This window comes from Triticum urartu, chromosome 3A (assembly GCF_056163025.1).
Source record: "Triticum urartu cultivar PI428250 chromosome 3A, HENAU_Tu73, whole genome shotgun sequence".
Taxonomy (NCBI): domain Eukaryota; kingdom Viridiplantae; phylum Streptophyta; class Magnoliopsida; order Poales; family Poaceae; genus Triticum; species Triticum urartu.
Window position 1 is genome coordinate 150,816,493 of NC_141875.1, and position 20,534 is coordinate 150,837,026.

Below are 20,534 nucleotides of genomic sequence, written 5' to 3' on the forward strand. Positions count from 1 at the left end.
TGCAAGTTAGAGAAGATCTTTCCACCAGGCTTCTTTAATCCAATGCAGCATTTGATTTTGCATCTCCCGACCGAGGCAAGATTGGGGGGGCCCGTGCAAAATCGTTGGTGCTACCCAACTGAGAGGATGCAGAAGACGCTTCAAGAAAAATGTAAAAATAAACGTAGAATTGAAGCATCGATGGCTGAGGCATTCATCACAGAGGAGGTGGCAAACTTCGTAACAGCGCACTACGAAGCCAAAAATCGTCATTTGCATAATCCGAAGCCTCAGTACAATGCTGACGAGCCTAAAAAGGGTGGATCCAACCTCAGCCTATTCAAAGGGAATCTCGCACCAGCTAGTGTTTCACATCCAGTATCTTTGGATAACGAAGAATGGCGGACCATTTCGTTGTATATCTTCAACAACCTGATAGAAGTGCGGCCGTACATCGAGTAAGTTCTCGGTACATTGTTTCGCAACTTCTATTTCCTTTGAACTACTCTTATTCCTGGATATGTCATACAGTCGATACGTCGCCATATTCTCGTATGGAGCGGAGATCCAAAAGGATTCCGTCGAAGAGTATGAGCTTCTCGCAAAGCAAGGAGGTGGCTATCCCGGTTTCATCTCTTGGTTCAAACAAACGGTAATTTCTATTAGACAATTTCATTTCATTCGCTAATTTGTGCATAATGCAACAATCCTTTCATATTAAACTTGTAGGCTAATTCAGAGTCTATGGACGCCGAATTGAGACAAGTCGCTAATGGTTTTGACTATAAGGTCCGTTCATTTGACAAGTACGACATCAACGGGTATCGCTTTCGTACCTATGGCAAAGAGCTATCTATGGCCGACCGAAAGTCTATAAATTGTTGTGTATCTGCTATCGGCGAAGGAGGTACCGAGTATTATGGGAGAGTTGAAGCAATTTATGAACTTCTGTTCTATGGTGAAAACCCACCGAATGTCGTAGTCTTCAAATGTTATTGGTTTCAGCCGAAGGAGACTAGAAGGATATAGGGCTAGTTGAAATCAACCAAAGCACTCATTTAGATGTTCCTGATGTCTATATTATGGCTCAACAGGCGACCCAAGTATTCTATCTACCGTGGGCCTGCCAAACTAATCCAAATCTGAAAGGTTGGGATGTCGTTTATGAAGTGCCGCCACGTGCTAGACTTTCTCCCCCAAAGGAAGAGGATTATGAACCTCACATTAACCCAGACACATATGAAGGAGAATTCTTCCAAGAGACACGTCTTTCCAAAAAGGGTGGACTCATGACTGCTAGGGTGGACTCGTCTAAGGAGGAGGCTGCATGGACTCGGTCCACGAGCCTCCGGTCCACGAGTCTTCGGCCCACGAGCCTCGGGGCGACGGGCCTTCGGCCCACGAGACTAGGGCCCACGAGACCCCGGAGGAGCACACGTCTGGATGGGGTACCTGGCCGGGTCAGCCTGATGATGGCGGGGAGCCGACTGATGAGGAGGGGGAGGAGGGGGGCAACGTCTACCAGCGTGGTGCTACACGGCTCCCGTCCGTGCCGGTGACCCGCGAGCAGAGGTGGTTGATTTTCCCTGATGGGGAGAGGTACGTAAGTGCATTTAATATTTTTGTACCTTCTGCATTCACGTTTCTTCAAATAACTAATGCGTTGGCCTTGTCATGCTGTAGGGGTTGGGACCACCATCATAGTGTCCGCCGGCCCAACTCCGTCCTTGGAGTTCTTTGCCGGCAAAACTTCCCGGGGTTTGTCACATTGCCTGGTGAGGGTCGGCTTCCAGAGCTTGGATTGAGCTGGGAGCACTACGTGGCTGCCCCGGCCCCGCCGGATGAGATTATCGACGGTGTCGTGTGCGACACGAGGGCAGACATGGTGATCAGAAAGTTCTGGGTAATTTCTCCTTTACACATTTAAAAATCTTCAACTAGCTAGTTATTAATTGTACTAATCAATATTGTATCATTTGATTGCAGACATTCTACAGGTGTGAGGAGGGATACGAGGAGGACGCGGCACATGTCATCGAGAACGTCTGCAAGCGCCTACTCCAGAACTTACGGCACGAGGCTCGGGTGCAGGCTGTTCGAGACTACCACGCCTTGCGTGGTATCAAGAAGACCAAGCCGGCGTGCCGCGATAAGTTCCTGAGTAAGGAGCAGTACATGAAGGTAATTCTTAAGGCCTTCTCTACTTAACTTCCTTCATTTAGTAATTCTTAGCCGTAGCGCTCAAGTTTCTCTTTGCTAACTTAGGCGCCTCCGAGATGGTGTGCGGATCGGATGGATTGTTGGGAGGTGTTGGTCGATGAGTGGTGCTCAAAACAATGGCTAGCCCTCCACAACGAGGCCAAGGACAAACGTTCCCAAATGGAAGGTGTGCCACACCATAAAGGTAGCTCCAACTTATATCAGTTCGGGCGCAACTGGGTATGTGGTTTGCTTCATGATTCATGCAATTCATTCATCATGCTAGCTTGAGCCCTTTAATTACTAATTTTCATTGTTTCTCTCTTTCAGGCACGCTACAATAAAGCGGATAAGGTGCCAGAGGTGTACGACCTGTATGCCATGGCCCACACTGCCTCTTTCAAGAAAGCCAAGGCTTTCTCTCAGTCTGACCTCGATGATGCAAACAACTTCACCAACATCTCCTCCCACAACAAGCTCGTGAGATATGGAGATGAGGGGAAGGCGAGGAAAGGGGAGGACTTTAACCCGAGCCAGCGCCCCATTGATCCAGAGCTGGTGATGATATCTGGTGGCGGGAGGTCCCATGGCTCCATAGCCATTGGAGATGGACTTATCCGTTGTCCTAGCACTCTCCCGGAGATCAAGGCGCACCAGTCGAGCTCCTCTCCTGAGATAAGGCCTCGTGAACGGCCAGTGCAACTCGCCATCAAGGTTAGTGATACGTACTCAGTTATCTTTCTCCATTAATTACATTGTGTGCGCTTCCATCAATGATTACAAATGGTCATGTGAGTGGTGTTGCAGGCTGCTATACAGAGTGAGAGAGATAGAACGGAGAAACTTCTGGCGGAGGCGGCGGAGAGGCAGCGGGAGTTGGAGGAGAGGACGACAAAGATGATGGAGGAGGAGAGGGCACGGAATGACATGCAGGCAAGGGCCATGTACGAGCTCCTTGTGGTAAGTTTCTTTTGCAGATTAGCCAAAACATTCATGTAGTGTTTGTCTCATTACTAACTAGTATGACTGAGTCGTCAAAACCAAATGTGCAGTCTGTGTGCGAGAAGACAGGTCAGACCGCTCCGCCGATGCCAGTGATTGCTCCTGGGACCACCGTGAGTTTTATTTGAATGGACATTACTTGCTAGTCTTAACATTTGAGTGTCATCATGCTAACAAGACATTGGAAATGATCTTTGGTGCAGTGTAACTCCAGACAAGCATCGCACGATCCTTCTCCATCTACCTACACGAGCCACCCCGCTCCTACACCTCCTGGATCTTGGTAAGTTTATCTAGTGTTTTGCTTAACACATGCATAAAGACCTAGACTTAGCTTTATTTCCTCCAATGCTTACCATAATGACCTAGACTTAGCTTCTTGTCCTCCAAAATGACTTAATAAGCTTACTGACCTCCAAAACCATCCATTTTACCTAAGTTAGCTCTAAAACGATCTGTACTTAGCTTAGTTAGCTCATAGACGATCCATTTTACCTAAGTTAGCTCTAAAATGACCCATTTTACCTAGGTTAGCTTATAAATGATCCAGTTCATCCAAGTTAGCTCAAAAATGACCCATTTTACCTAGATTAGCTCCTAAATGATCCATTTTACCTACGTTAGCTTTAAAATGACCCATTTCACCTAGGTTAACTCCAAAATGACCCATCTTACCTAGGTTATCTCATAAACGATCCATTTCAACTAATTTAGCTCATAAACGATCCATTTCACCAAGTTAGCTAAAAAACGATCCATTTCACCTAAATTAGCTCTTAAATGATCCATTTCACCTAAGTTAGCTCAAAAAGATCCATTTCAACTAAATTAGCTCATGAATGATCCATTTCACCTAAGTTAGCTCAAAAACGATCCATTTCAACTAAGTTAGCTCATAAATGATCCATTTCACCTAAGTTAGCTAAAAACGATCCATTTCACCTTAGTTACCTCAAAAACGATCCATTTGACCTTAGTTAGCTCATAAACGACCCATTTCAACTAAGTTAGCTCATAAATGATCCATTTCACCTTAGCTAGCTCATAAACGACCCATTTCAACTTAGTTAGCTCATATATGATCCATTTCACGTAAGTTAGCTCATAAATGACATACTCTTCTTGTTCTAGTCTTCTTCTTGTTCTACTCTTCTTGTTCTACTCTTCTAGTTCTAGTCTTCTTCTTGTTCTACTCTTCTTCCTGTTCTACTCTTCTTGTTCTAACTTTCTTATTTTTCATTTTGCAGATTTCATTCACTTGACGAAAGCTTGCATAGATGGAGTGCTCCTTATCCCTTTCTCTGTTTCTTTTGTATCGTTGAACTATGCATGTATCGTTGGATGAAACTATTGTAATATATATGGTTGGATGCCTCTATGTTGAACTTGTTATGTATGATGGAACTATGCATGTAATATATATGGTTGGATGATGAAGTTATGTCTTGGATATCTTATATGTTTGCTCTGTAATGGCCTTTTGAAATATATCTATATATGTCATATATATTTGTGATGAAAATTGTTGGATTTAATAAAAAATATATAAAAGAGCCAACATGGCAGGCTCTTTGCCGTCTGCCACCGACGGCAACGGGCTCTTTGCCGTTTGCCACGGACGGCAAAGAAGACACGTGGCATCCAGCTGTGCTTCCTGGGAGCTGACCCATTTGGTCAGTTTGCCTACAGTGGCAGACGGCAAAGACTTTGCCATCAGTGGCGGACGGCAAAGAACCTGCCATGTAGTGACGTGTAGATGACATCATACGACGGACGGCAAAGACACTAGAAATTTTGCCATCAGCGGCGGACGGCAAAGGCCTGCCGTTAGCCACTTAACGGACTGACAGCGCAATTATTGCCGTCCGCTCTCTTTGCCGTCCGCCGCAGATGGCAAAGGTCCTTTGCCGTCAGCCGCCAGGAAGCAGATGGCAAAGTAGCTGTTTACCGTAGCCTACTTTGCCGGAGCCTTTTGCCGTCCGCGGCTGACGGCAAAGGCCTTTGCCGTCCGCCGTTCATGCCTTTGCCGTCCGCCGTGGCAGACGGCAAAATAGCTGATTCCTGTAGTGACATGTATAGTGCGCCATTAGTGTCCATATTGGCTATAGCTGTTTTTGTAGTAGTGAATAGAGTGGTGGTTGTGGAGAAGACAAAAAGGGGAAGATAGTCTCACATCAACTAGGCATATCAATGGGCTATGGAGATTCTCATAAATAGATATCAATGTGAGTGAGTAGGGATTGCCATGCAACGGATGCACTAGAGCTATAAGTATATGAAAGCTCAAAAAGAAACTAAGTGGGTGTGCACCCAACTTGCTTGCTCATGAAGACCTAGGGCAATTTGAGGAAGCCCATCATTGGAATATACAAGCCAAGTTCTATAATGAAAAATTCCCACTAGTATATGAAAGTGACAGCATGAGAGACTCTCTACTATGAAGATCATGGTGCTACTTTGAAGCACAAGTGTGGTAAAAGGATAGTAACATTGTCCCTTCTATCTTTTTCTCTCATTTTTTCTTTTTCTCTTTTTTTTCTTTGGGCCTTTTCTCCCTTTTTATGGCCTCTTTTCTTTCTCTTTTTTTATTTTTGTCTGGAGTCTCATCCCGACTTGTGGGGGAATCATAGTCTCCATCATCCTTTCCTCACTTGGGACAATGCTCTAATAATGATGATCATCACACTTTTATTTTTCTTACAACTCAACAATTACAACTCGATACTTAGAACAAGATATGACTCTATATGAATGCCTCCGGCGGTGTACCGGGATATGCAATGATTCATGAGTGACAAGTATGAAAGAATTATGAACGGTTCATTTGCCACAAATACTATGTCAACTACATGATCATGCTAAGCAATATGACAATGATGGAGTGTGTCATGAACGGAACAGTGGAAAGTTGCATGGCAATATATCTCGGAATGGCTATGGAAATGCCATAATAGGTAGGTATGGTGGCTGTTTTGAGGAAGGTATATGGTGGGTGTATGATACCGGCGAAAGGTGTGCGGTATTAAAGAGGCTAGCAAAGGTGGAAGGGTGAGAGTTCGTATAATCCATGGACTCAACATTAGTCATAAAGAACTCATATACTTATTGCAAAAATCTACAAGTTATCGAAGCAAAGTATTACGCGCATGCTCCTAGGGGGATAGATTGGTAGGAAAAGACCATCGCTCGTCCCCGATCTCCACTCATAAGGAAGACAATCTATAAATAAATCATGCTCCGACTTCATCACATAACAGTTCACCATACGTGCATGCTACGAGAATCACAAGCTTCAACACAAGTATTTCTCAAATTCACAACTACTCAACTAGCATGACTTTAATATCACCATCTCCATATCTCAAAACAATTATCAAGTATCAAACTTATCATAGTATTCAACACACTCATAAGAAAGTTTTATTATTAATCTTGCATACCAAGCATATTAGGATTTTAAGCAAATTACCATGCTATTAAGACTCTCAAAATAATCTAAGTGAAGCATGAGAGATCAATAGTTTCTATAAAACAAATCCACCACCGTGCTCTAAAAGATATAAGTGAAACACTAGAGCAAAATTATATAACTCAAAAGATATAAGCGAAGCACATTGAGTATTCTAACAAATTCCAAATCATGTATGCCTCTCTCAAAAGATGTGTACAGTAAGGATGATTGTGGTAAACTAACAAGCAAAGACTCAAATCATACAAGACGCTCCAAGTAAAACACATATCATGTGGTAAATAAAAATATAGCTCCAAGTAAAGTTACCGATAGAAGTAGACGAAAGAGGGGATGCCTTCTGGGGAATCCCCAAGCTTTGGCTTTTAGGTGTCCTTAGATTATCTTGGGATGCCATGGGAATCCCCAAGCTTAGGCTCTTGCCACTCCTTGTTCCATAATCCATCAAATCTTTACCCAAAACTTGAAAACTTCACAACACAAAACTTAAAGTAGAAAATCTCGTGAGCTCCGTTAGCGAAAGAAAACAAAAGACCACTTCAAGGTACTGTAATGAACTCATTATTTATTTATATGGATGTTATACCTACTTTATTCCAACTTCTCTATGGTTTATAAACTAATTTACTAGCCATAGATTCATCAAAATAAGCAAACAACACACGAAAAATGGAATCTGTCAAAAACAGAACTGTCTGTAGTAATCTGTAGCTAGAGCAAGATCTGGAACCCCAAAAATTCTAAAATAAATTGGTGGACGTGCGAAATTTATCTATTAATCATATGCAAAAAGAATTAACTAAATAGCACTTTCCAAATAAAAATGACAGCAGTTCTCATGAGCGGTAAAGTTTCTGTTTTTTACAGCAAGTTCAACAAGACTTTCCCCAAGTCTTCTCAACGGTTCTACTTGGAACAAACACTAATTAAACACAAAAACACAACCAAAACAGAGGCTAAATAATTTATTTATTACTAAGCCGGAGCAAAAATCAAGGAATAAAAATAAAATTGGGTTGCCTCCCAACAAGCGCTATCGTTTAACGCCCTTAGCTAGGCATAACAAGCAAGAATAGATCTAGGTATTGCCATAATAATAAGATAGATTGTTAAAACTCATTTCGTATTCTCTACGTTCAGCAGCAAGTTTTCTTTGAGGCAAGCAAAAGTAATCAAAAGGGCTAAATTTGTTGGGACAAAATTCTCCAAGATGAACCTTGGGAGGTATAGGTTCCTCCTTTGGTCCTTCATATTGCACAACCAATTCATCATTATAAGCATTCTTTTGACAGAACTGTGTGATCCTATATTCAAGAGAATATCCCAATTCATTATCTCGAATAGCGAAATCATCATTAAGTTCAGAAATTCTATCAACTAAAACATTGGCAGGAACCCTTTTTCTAAGATTTTCATTGAAAGCAACATAGTCTAAAGATTGAAAACGCATTATTTCTTCTTGATCAAAGAGTATAGTCTCTATGGGAGGACAGCAAGCATCCACCCTATAATGCGCAAAGATTTCTTTGGCCTCTTCTATTATGAATCGAAACTCATGAGCCAAAAAGATAGTAACGACACGCTTAACAGAAGAATGTTCAATATTAGAAAATTCTAAGAAAATCCTTTGTATAGAAGGATGCATGTGCATGAATTGTCTCTCAAGTTCAACTACAAGCATGGCAATAGCGTCTGCAAGACTACTAGTTCTATGAAGAATAGAACTACCCATAGAAGGTAAAGCACCGGCACAAGTAAAGAATCTTGAATAACTCCTTTTCTAATAATATTACCACTACCAACACGGAATCTTTTTATATGTGAGATAGTGGGTTCTTTAGTAGGAGCATCAAAATTATTATCGACAATAGTATCCCCAACTTCAGACATAGAGGCAGAGGGTAAAGGACTAGCCATAACGACAAGCAAGCAAACTAACACACAAGCAAACAAAAAACAAGCGGACAAAATAGGCAAATAGAGAAAGAGAGGGAGGATAGAGAGAGAGAGAGGTCGAATAAAATGGCAAGGGTGAATTGGGGGGAGAGGAAAACGAGAGGGAAATGGCAAATAATGTAATGCGGGAGATAAGGGTATGTGATGGGTACTTGGTACGTTGACTTTTGCATAGACCTTCCTGACAACAGCGCCAGAAATCCTTCTTGCTACCTCTTTTAGCACTGCGTTGGTTTTCCCCGAAGAGGAAGGGATGATGCAGCAAAGTAGCGTAAGTATTTCCCTCAGTTTTTGAGAACCAAGGTATCAATCCAGTAGGAGGCTATGCACGAGTCCCTCGTACCTGCACAAAACAAATAAATCCTTGCAACCAACGCAAATAGGGGTTGTCAATCCCTATAGGGCCACTTACGAGAGTGTGATCTAATAGATATGATAAATAATATTTTCGGTATTTTATGATAAAGATGCAAAGTAAAATAAAGGCAAAGTAAATAGCAAAGTAAATAACTAAGTAGCAGGAGATTGATATGATAAAGATAGACCCGGGGGCCATAGGTTTCACTAGTGGCTTCTCTCGAGAGCATAAGTATTCTACGATGGGTGAATAAATTACTGTTGAGCAATTGACAGAATTGAGCATAGTTATGAGAATATCTAGGTATGATCATGTATATAGGCATCACATCCGAGACAAGTAGACCGACTCCTACCTGCATCTACTACTATTACTCCACTCATCGACCGCTATGCAGCATGCATTTAGAGTATTAAGTTAAAAACAGAGTAACGCCTTAAGCAAGATGACATGATGTAGAGGGATAGACTCATGCAATATGAAGAAAACCCCATCTTGTTATCCTCGATGGCAACAATAAAATACGTGCCTTGCTGCCCTTACTGTCACCGGGAAAGGACACCGCAAGATTGAACCCAAAGCTAAGCACTTCTCCCATTGCAAGAAAGATCAATCTAGTAGGCCAAACCAAACTGATAATTCGAAGAGACTTGCAAAGATAACCAATCATACATAAAAGAATTCAGAGAAGATTCAAATATTATTCATAGATAGACTTGATCATAAACCCACAATTCATCGGTCTCAACAAACAAACCGAGTATACGATAACTTTCCCGCCTGCTTGTCGATGAATTGCGTCATGGATTACTAGCACTACTGGAAGAGATTGACGAGGAGGGGGAGGGTATCTATCTGTAGCACGGACTCCCAAGAACTTTCTACATGCTTGTTGTGGCCGGCTATTGCGACCTTTGAACGCAGAGCCATCGCGTGCATCGAGAAGCGACACAGGCAATGCTCTCTCGGCCGGCGCGCCGCTTCAATGTCGGCTCCAGTGAGAGGTCGTGTCTCGCTCTAGCTGAGCATGAATGTAGCACTGACCATTTCGGGCGGGAAGCACGCACGGGTGATGAAGAGGGTTCAGGTTGGTTAGGAGCGGGCGTGGCAGCAGTCCGGACGCCTGCAAACAAGAGATGAAGTACGTTAATATTGCTGTGTATACAATTAACAACATAAATAATGTGCCAGTTGGACAAATATGATTGGAGATGGAGATGGAATTTTACGTAAACAAGGATATGCATGTCTATGTCTATGTGTGTGTGCGCAACGACTCTCGCGACCTGGAAGCGGGGATGTGTTTTTGATCGAGTTTCCTTTATTGGTACGTTAAAAAAATTGTCCACCAGTTTTCGTTTCTTTTTTCCAGGAACGCGCGTATTCTATTTAAAACCACTGCTATGGAGAGATTTTTTACTCCATTGTATATATATATAGCCTGTTGTTTGATAGGGTTTCTCATTGTAGGATCTAGAAGTAGATGTGTCTAGAGGGGGGGATTAGACACTTCATGCTAAAATTGCAATTTTTAAGCTTTTTGGTTTAATTGGAGTTTAGGCACAATTTCAACACACACAATACATATCAAGCAAGCATGCAAAGAGTATATGAGCAGCGGAATGTAAAGCATGCAACTTGCAAGAATGTAAAGGGAAGGGTTTGGAGAGATCAAACACAATTTGAGACACGGATGTTTTTCCCGTGGTTCGGATAGGTGGTGCTATCCTACATCCACGTTGATGGAGACTTCAACCCACAAAGGGTAACGGTTGCGCGAGTCCACACAGGGCTCCACCCACAAAGGGTAACGGTTGCGAGAGTCCACACAGGGCTCCACCCACGAAGGGTCCACGAAGAAGCAACCACCCACAAAGGGTCCACGAAGAAGCAACCTTGTCTATCCCACCATGGCCATCGCCCACACAGGACTTGCCTCACTAGCGGTAGATCTTCACGAAGTAGGCGATCTCCTTGCCCTTACAAACTCCTTGGTTCAACTCCACAATCTTGTCGGAGGCTCCCAAGTGACACCTAGCCAATCTAGGAGACACCACTCTCCAAGAAGTAACAAATGGTGTGTAGGTAATGAACTCCTTGCTCTTGTGCTTCAAATGATAGTCTCCCCAACACTCAACTCTCTCTCATAGGATTTGGATTTTGTGGAAAGAAGATTTGAGTGGAAAGCCACTTGGGAAGGCTAGAGATCAAGATTCATATGGTAGGAATGGAATATCTTGGTCTCAACACATGAGTAGGTGGTTCCCTCTCAGAACATATGAGTTGGAATGGTGTATGCGTTCTGATCGCTCTCTCTTCGTATGAAGAGGAGGTGGAGGGGTATATATAGACTCCACACAAAATCCAACCATTACACAGTTTTCCAATCTCGGTGGGACCGAATCAACAAACTCGGTCGGACCGAAAATGTAAACCTAGTGACCGTTAGAGATTTTCGGTGGGACTGACATGCAACTCGGTAGGACCGATATGGTTAGGGTTTGAGCATAACGTAATCTCGGTGAGACCGATTACACAAACTCGGTGAGACCGAATTTGGTAATTAGCTAACCAGAGAGTTGGTCAGGCAAACTCGGTGGGACCGATTTGCTCTTTCGGTGAGACCGAAAAGTTACAAAGGGGAAACACTGAATTTACATTGCAATCTCGGTGGGACCAATTCGCTCTTTCGGTGAGACCGAAAAGTTACGAAAGGGAAACAGAGAGTTTGCAATCCCATCTCGGTGAGACCGAGATCCCTATCGGTAGAACCGAATTGCTAGGGTTTGGCAGTGGCTAATGACAAGTGAAACTCGGTGGCGCCGGATAGGAAGAATCGGTAGGACCAAGTTTGGCTTAGGGTTTAGGTCATATGTGGAAGTGGGAAAGTAGCTGAGGGTTTTGGAGCATATCACTAAGCACATGAAGCAAGAGGCTCATTAAGCAACACCTCATCCCTACTTGATAGTATTGGCTTTTCCTAAAGACTCAATGTGATCTTGGATCACTAAAATGTAAAATGATGAGTCTTGAGCTTGAAGCTTTAGCCAATCCTTTGTCCTTAGCATCTTGAAGGAGTTCCCACAACCTTTAGTCCATGCCACTCCATTGTTGAACTTATCTGAAACATGCTAGATCGAAATGTTAGTCCAACAAGAGATATGTTGTCATCAATTATCAAAACCACCTAGGGAGCAGTTGTGCTTTCAATCTCCCCCTTTTTGGTAATTGATGGCAACATACATCAAAGCTTTAGATAAAGATATAAAGAACAACAAGTAAAGCTTTGGAAGGACATGTAACAAGCATAGGCTCCCCCTACATGTATGCACTCATGTAAATATGAAATATAGAGACATGTGAGAGCATAACCATGACAGAGTAGGCAATGTGTTACATGCATCTTGGCCATATGCGTTAGAGCAAAAGATTATCAAGGAAAATACCTTCATGCTCATGAGTCCTTGCAAACAGTATGTACATAAGCAAGAACTCCTCATACTCATGATTTTGATGCATATACTTACCTTGTGGTCTTGAGTTGGCTTAGGATGGAATGAACCTGCACAAACAAGGTTAGATAACACAGGTACGTCCACTAGCCAGAGCAAACAAAAGAAACCACAAGAATACCAAGACTGGGATGACATGTAGAGAGTGAGTACAAGGTACCACATTGAATTCAACATGTCCCCAAGAATAAAGATATGCAATGAATTTGACTGATTTCTTTCCCTTAGGTGTCTTGCTCCCCCTGAATCTTACATGGAATATTGGGAGAAGATAGGAAACAGAAAATCAGAGCTGAAAGATATGAATAGAACTTAATTCGAATGAGTTCATATGAACATGTCTTTCCCCCAAAAAGACATGTGGCATCTCTCCTCTTGAACATCAAGCATCTGGGATCCTTGAGTATTCTCTCCCCCTTGGAGATTTCTTTCCCCCCCTTAATATATGGGATCCTTGAGTATTCTCTCCCCCTTAGTACTTTCTCTCCTTTATAGGTGATAAGCTTTTGATGTGATCTCTCTTTCCCTAATGATAAGCTTTGATGTGATCTCTCTCTCCCCCTTTGACATCAATTTCCAAGAAGGTTTTTCCTGGAATCCGTCGAATAGGTTTGGTCCTTGAGATTCAGTACAAAGCAGGGAATAAAACTGTGATGCTTGTAGAGGACAAGATTCATTGAGTGGAGCTGGATCAGAAGAAATATAGAATATGTGGCAAACTGTTTTTCCTGTTGCGAAATCGGTGGCACCGAGTGGCATATTTTGGTAGTACCGAAGGGATTCGGTTGGACCGAAAATGGCAATTCGGTGAAACCGAGTTCATCACAGAGAAAAGCACTTGTCACCTCAGCTCACTAGTCAAGTAAGATCTCACAAAGATTTGCGATGAATTAGCTGAAAGATATGCAAGGAATTTTGATGCAGAAATATGCAGAACAAAAATCAAAATGAAAAGAGTGAAAGTTTCTAGATGAAGTTTTTTTTTGTTTGAAAAAGAAGGAAACAAATATGCAAGGGACAAATGCAATAACTTAGAAAAGAACACAAGAGAACTTCATCTAGAATTGGGCGGTGACATAGTCACCTATGTTAGAGTATATTGACTTAGGAGTCAAGTGAGGACACTTGATCGTAGGTCATACTCATCATTTTAAGCTCAAAATGGGGTTACCATTTTTCGTTTAAGCATCTTGATGTATTCTCACCTTGTTAAGTTGCTTTGACTCATGTCTTGGAGTAAAGCTTCTCTAAGATGGAATAACATACCTTGGGTGGTGGTGTGGTTCTTGCTCATGTAGTTGAACTTGTGTGGGTGCTCAAAGTTGATGTAGCTCGTCAAGAGTTGGGAGCACCACTTGGAGTTTGAGTTCATCTACCTAAATGGGTTAGTTCTTTCAAGGAAGAGCACTTGTGTATCCAAAAATGACAATCATGAAGCTTAACATAGAATTTGTCAAAGGATATGTTTGAATGGTTTTGTGCTTCCTTGTCTTCAACCACTATTGTGTAGAGTCTTGGTCTTGTAGAGATTTCTCAAGATGTGAGTGAGTCGCAATCTCATGGAATTAGATTCAACCAAGCACCTACATGGGTTAGGCAACATGCAAGGTGCAAATATATCCAAGACATAAGATAGTTATCATAAGAGATATATCATGGATTAGTCATAAGCTCATGTCTTGCATGTATCCAATGGAGTTTCTAATCCAAGTTCGAAGCATCAATGATGTTCAATTCTCCTCTCAACCTGCAAAACACTTTCTCATCAAGTGGTTTAGTGAATATATCCGCTAATTGCTTGTCGGTGCGAACATGCTTAAGATTGATGTCACCCTTAGCAACATGATCTCGAATGAAATGATGACGAACTTCAATATGCTTAGTTCGAGAATGTTATACAGGATTATGACCAATTTTGATAGCACTTTCATTGTCACAAAGCAGTGGAACATGTTTCACATAAATCCCATAATCTTTAAGAGTTTGGGTCATCCAAAGTAACTGAGCACAACATGAACCAGCGGCAATGTATTCCGCTTCGGCGGTGGATAAGGATACCGAGTTTTGTTTCTTGGAAGACCAAGACACAAGAGATCTACCAAGAAATTGACAAGTACCCGAAGTGGACTTTCTATCAACCTTGTCTCCGGCATAATCCGAGTCAGAATAGCCAACAAGATCAAAAGAAGACCTCTTAGGATACCAAATGCCAAAATTTGGTGTATGGATTAAATATCTCACTATCCTTTTCACAGCCTTAAGATGACAATCTTTAGGAGCAGCTTGATATCGTGCACACATGCACACACTTAGCATAATATCGGGACGTGAAGCACATAGGTATAACAATGAACCAATCATAGAGCGATAAACCTTTCGATCAACCGGTTCGCCATCTTTGGTTAAATCATTATGTCCACTAGTAGGCATGGGTGTAGACATACCTTTGCATTCTTGCATATTGAACTTCTTGAATAAGTCCTTGGTGTACTTTGTTTGAGAGACAAATGTACCTTCCTTAGTTTGCTTGATTTGCAACCCGAGAAAGAATTTGAGTTCACTCATCATAGACATCTCAAACTTCTCTGACATTAGCTTTCCAAACTTTTCACTAAAGAGAGGGTTAGTTGAACCAAATATGATATCATCAACATAAATTTGGCATACAAATAGTTCTCCATTAACCCTTTTAGTAAAAAGAGTATAATCAATTTTACCAATTTCAAAACCACTTGTAGTAAGGAACTTGGTCAAGCATTTATACCATGCTCTAGGAGCTTGTTTATGACCATAAAGAGCTTTGTGAAGTTTGTAAACATGATTTGGTTTCTTAGGATTGATAAAGCCGGGAGGTTGTTTGACATAAACTTCCTCCTCTATTTCACCATTTAGAAAAGCACTTTTAATGTCCATTTGGTACAAGGTGATATTATGGTGATTAGCATAGGCAAGTAAGATGTGAATGGACTCAAGTCTAGCAACGGGAGCATACGTCTCACCATAGTCCATACCTTCGACTTGTGTGTACCCTTGGGCGACGAGACGTGCTTTGTTGCGAACCACTTGTCCATCTTCATCTTGCTTGTTGCGGAACACCCATTTGGTACCAATGATGTTGTGGTTGTTGTCGGGCTTCTCGACCAATGTACAAACTTGGTTTCTCTCAAAATTATGTAGCTCTTCATGCATAGCGTTTATCCAATCCGGATCTTCCAATGCTTCTTCAACCTTCATAGGTTCAATGCTAGAGATGAATGAATAGTTTTCACAAAAGTTAGCTAAACGAGTTTTTGAGCGAGTGATTCTCCCGCTTTGTATATCATTGAGGATTTGCTCGACGGGATGATCTTTGGCAATTCTTGCTCGAACTCGTGAGAGCTTTTGCTTGGGTCTTCGTTGAACATCTTCTTCATCTTGTTCTTCTTCTTGGCCTTCTTCATTGTTGACGTCGTCGTTCTCTTGTCGTGGTGGAGAAGGAGGTTGTTGATGTTCATCTTGACGTACTTCCTCGTTTTCTTCATCTTGGTGTGTCCCACTTGTGGATGCTTCCGTGTCGATTCTTGGTTCACCTTGTCGTGAAGTAGAAGCTTCCACTTGGACGGATGAAGTACTCTCCTTCACCTCCGTTGGACGAATTTTGCCAATGGACAAGTCTTGAATTGCTTCTGAAGGGTCTTTATCTCCTACATCAATTGGCAATTGCTCTACTTGCGAGCCATTAGATTCATCAAACTTCACATCTACCGTCTCTTCAACCTTTCGGGTGAAATTGTTGTAGACACGGTAAGTGTGAGAGTTTGAGCCATAACCAAGTAGAAAACCTTCATGAGATTTAGGAGCAAACTTTGAACGACGATGCTTATCAAGAATGTAGCACTTTGAGCCGAATACTCGAAAGTATCCAACTTGGGGTTTGTTACCGGTGAGAAGCTCGTATGCCGTCTTGCGGAGTAGCTTGTGAAGATATAAGCGATTTGTTGCGTGACAAGCTGTCTCAACCGCTTCTGCCCAAAAGTGCTTTGGCGTCTTGTATTCATCAAGCATCGTTATTGCCATTTCGATGAGCGTCCGGTTCTTCCTCTCAACAACTCCATTTTGTTGAGGTGTGTACGTAGCCGAGAACTCGTGTGAAATCCCTTCTTCGTCAAGAAAGGTGTCCACATTTGCGTTCTTGAACTCCGTTCCGTTGTCACTCCGAACCTTCTTGATCTTCACATCAAACTGATTTTGGGCCTTCCTAGTGAAGTTTCTAAAGATCTTCTGGACCTGCGACTTGTCATTAAGAAAGAACACCCACGTAAATCTTGAAAAATCATCAACTATAACTAGACCAAAGGAATTTCCACCGAGACTCTTGTAGGCATTGGGACCAAAAAGATCCATGTGAAGTAGCTCGAGTGGCCTCCTTGTGGTCATGATGTTCTTCACGGGATGTCTTCCTCCAACCTGTTTACCTGCTTTACAAGCACTGCAAAGTCTATCCTTATCAAATATGACATCGTTGACTCCAAGGATATGATTTCCTTTAATAAGCTTGTCAAGGTTTCTCATGCCAACGTGACCTAGTCGTCTATGCCACAACCAACCTTTTGAGGATTTAGCAACAAAGCAAGTTTTAGGTTGTGCCTTTTTAGAGAAATCGACAATGTAAAGATCACCTCTACGCATACCGGTAAAGACCATTTTATGATTGTCTCGACGAAATACTTGGCAATCTACCTCAGTAAATAGGACATTCAAACCGAAATCAGCAAGTCTAGATACTGAAAGTAAGTTGTAGCCAAGAGATTCAACGAGCATGACATTTTGAATGGAACTATCATGTGAGATGGCCACCTTACCAAGGCCAACCACTTTACCCTTTGAATTATCACCAAAGGTGACATATTTTCGAGGGCCGTCATTTTCAGCAAGCTCACGAAACATCTCTTCATCTCCGGTCATATGATCAGTACATCCACTATCAAGAACCCATTCCTTTCCTCCTGACGCATATCCCCGAAGATTTGTCGTAAGACCAAAATGTCTCATTGCATCATCAAGATCGAAGTCACTATCATCATCATCATAGTATCCATTTTCATCATGATCTTGTGACTCATCATTTCCTAGAGAGGGTAATTCATTAGATAAATGGTCATCAAAGTGGTCACTTTTATGAATTCTTATAGCTTCGAATATAATATCATTAATGATTCCAACATCTCCTTTAGCATGCTTAAGATTGGTAAGTACAAATAGACATTTACCAAAACTAGGATCACTAGAATTCATCTTACTCAAGGCAATAGATTTATGGAAAATTTCATCCAAAGTTTTCAAGGAATGATCGGGAAATCGTTCCTCAAGATTTTTCCATATAGTATAGGCACAATTAAGAGTAGGCAAACTAGCAATCAAATTTTTGGGCAATCCTCTAATGATGAGCTCAATAGTTCTAAGATTGCGAATCATGTCAATATCTTCATCTAGGGTAGGATGCAAAGGATCAATATGAAGAGCACAAGGACTAGCAATATACTTGTTCAAATGATATTGATTGAAGATTACAAGCATTTCATTTTTCCACTCATGAAAATACTCTCCATCAAGAATAGGCACTCTATGTCTAAGACTCCCTAAAGTAGACACATCCATCTTCCTCCAATGGTGATTAAACCAAGGCAATGGAGACCAAGGCTCTGATACCACTTGTAGGATCTAGAAGTAGATGTGTCTAGAGGGGGGGATTAGATACTTCATGCTAAAGTTGCAATTTTTAAGCTTTTTGGTTTAAGTGGAGTTTAGGCACAATTTCAACACACACAATACATATCAAGCAAGCATGCAAAGAGTATATGAGCAGCGGAATGTAAAGCATGCAACTTGCAAGAATGTAAAGGGAAGGGTTTGGAGAGAACAACACAATTTGAGACACGGATGTTTTTCCCGTGGTTCGGATAGGTGGTGCTATCCTACATCCATGTTGATGGAGACTTCAACCCACAAAGGGTAACGGTTGCGTGAGTCCACACAGGGCTCCACCCACAAAGGGTAACGGTTGCGAGAGTCCACACAGGGCTCCACCCACGAAGGGTCCACGAAGAAGCAACCACCCACAAAGGGTCCACAAAGAAGCAACCTTGTCTATCCCACCATGGCCATCGCCCACACAGGACTTGCCTCACTAGCGGTAGATCTTCACGAAGTAGGCGATCTCCTTGCCCTTACAAACTCCTTGGTTCAACTCCACAATCTTGTCGGAGGCTCCCAAGTGACACCTAGCCAATCTAGGAGACACCACTCTCCAAGAAGTAACAAATGGTGTGTAGGTAATGAACTCCTTGCTCTTGTGCTTCAAATGATAGTCTCCCCAACACTCAACTCTCTCTCATAGGATTTGGATTTTGTGGAAAGAAGATTTGAGTGGAAAGCCACTTGGGAAGGCTAGAGATCAAGATTCATATGGTAGGAATGGAATATCTTGGTCTCAACACATGAGTAGGTGGTTCTCTCTCAGAACATATGAGTTGGAATGGTGTATGCATTCTGATCGCTCTCTCTTCGAATGAAGAGGAGGTGGAGGGGTATATATAGCCTCCACACAAAATCCAACCGTTACACAGTTTTCCAATCTTGGTGGGACCGAATCAACAAACTCGGTCGGACCGAAAATGTAAACCTAGTGACCGTTAGAGATTTTCGATGGGACTGACATGCAAATCGGTAGGACCGATATGGTTAGGGTTTGAGCATAACGTAATCTCGGTGAGACCGATTACACAAACTCGGTGAGACCGAATTTGGTAATTAGCTAACCAGAGAGTTGGTCAGGCAAACTCGGTGGGACCGATTTGCTCTTTCGGTGAGACCGAAAAGTTACAAAGGGGAAACACTGAATTTACATTGCAATCTCGGTGGGACCGATTCGCTCTTTCGGTGAGACCGAAAAGTTACAAAAGGGAAACAGAGAGTTTGCAATCCCATCTCGGTGAGACCGAGATCCCTATCGGTAGAACCGAATTGCTAGGGTTTGGCAGTGGCTAATGACAAGTGAAACTCGGTGGCGCCGGATAGGAAGAATCGGTAGGACCGAGTTTGGCTTAGGGTTTAGGTCATATGTGGAAGTGGGAAAGTAGCTGAGGGTTTTGGAGCATATCACTAAGCACATGAAGCAAGAGGCTCATTAAGCAACACCTCATCCCTCCTTGATAGTATTGGCTTTTCCTAAAGACTCAATGTGATCTTGATCACTAAAATGTAAAATGATGAGTCTTGAGCTTGAAGCTTTAGCCAATCCTTTGTCCTTAGCATCTTGAAGGAGTTCCCACAACCTTTAGTCCATGCCACTCCATTGTTGAACTTATCTGAAACATGCTAGATCGAAATGTTAGTCCAACAAGAGATATGTTGTCATCAATTATCAAAACCACCTAGGGAGCACTTGTGCTTTCACTCATGTCTCGCTCTCTCACCCTCTCCATATCTAAACAAGATGGCATTTTCCACTCTATCTATCTCCTCACCAGTGGTCACAGATCCGGCTGAATCCCGTCCGCGGCGGGAGGTGAGGAGGTGCAGCGTTGATGTTGTCGCCATCGGCGATGGAGGAAGTTGATGCGCACCGTCCTCTCAGAGCCGGCGCTGGCACGGACGAAGGTCCTCTACGCCCTTGTTCGCTGCTGTCTTGTGGGCAGATACCGCCCACCTAACCGACATCTCACCCACCTGAGGTATAACTTCTTTTGGATTTCATGCTTCATTGTACTGGTCCAGCTCCCCAGGTCGCTGCATGCGGGTTTTCTTATATGCCACTACTCCGTAGCTCCCCATGTACAATAGCTAGGGTTCGTCGGCTGGTCCAACATCACCTATTTTTTACTATTATAGAGGAAATGCCACTCAAAAATTTGTCCTGGTTTATGCCTCAGTGGAGGTATACATGTTGTTTTGACAAAAAGTACATGGTGGTTGTGAGGTCATTGTCCATATGCTCCTATTGTTGCTGCTAATATAATACTATCACTGGTTAAATGAAGAAATGTTTTTTTTCTCGGGTATCTTGGTTTAGTTCCTGCTA

At 42.4% G+C, this 20,534-nt stretch overlaps 1 protein-coding gene across 1 annotated transcript in view; it reads left to right on the top strand.

Moving 5' to 3' along the window:
* The first annotated feature begins 1,306 nt into the window (after positions 1-1,306).
* Positions 1,307-20,534, top strand: part of LOC147979000 (uncharacterized) — a 37,321-nt gene continuing 18,093 nt past the window's right edge. Inside the window, exons 1-4 of the mRNA XM_087514981.1 lie at positions 1,307-1,330; positions 1,445-1,578; positions 1,663-1,882; positions 1,966-2,064. Of these exons, the coding sequence (XP_087371107.1) occupies positions 1,307-1,330; positions 1,445-1,578; positions 1,663-1,882; positions 1,966-2,064 (477 nt within the window). The remainder of the gene's footprint in view (positions 1,331-1,444; positions 1,579-1,662; positions 1,883-1,965; positions 2,065-20,534) is intronic.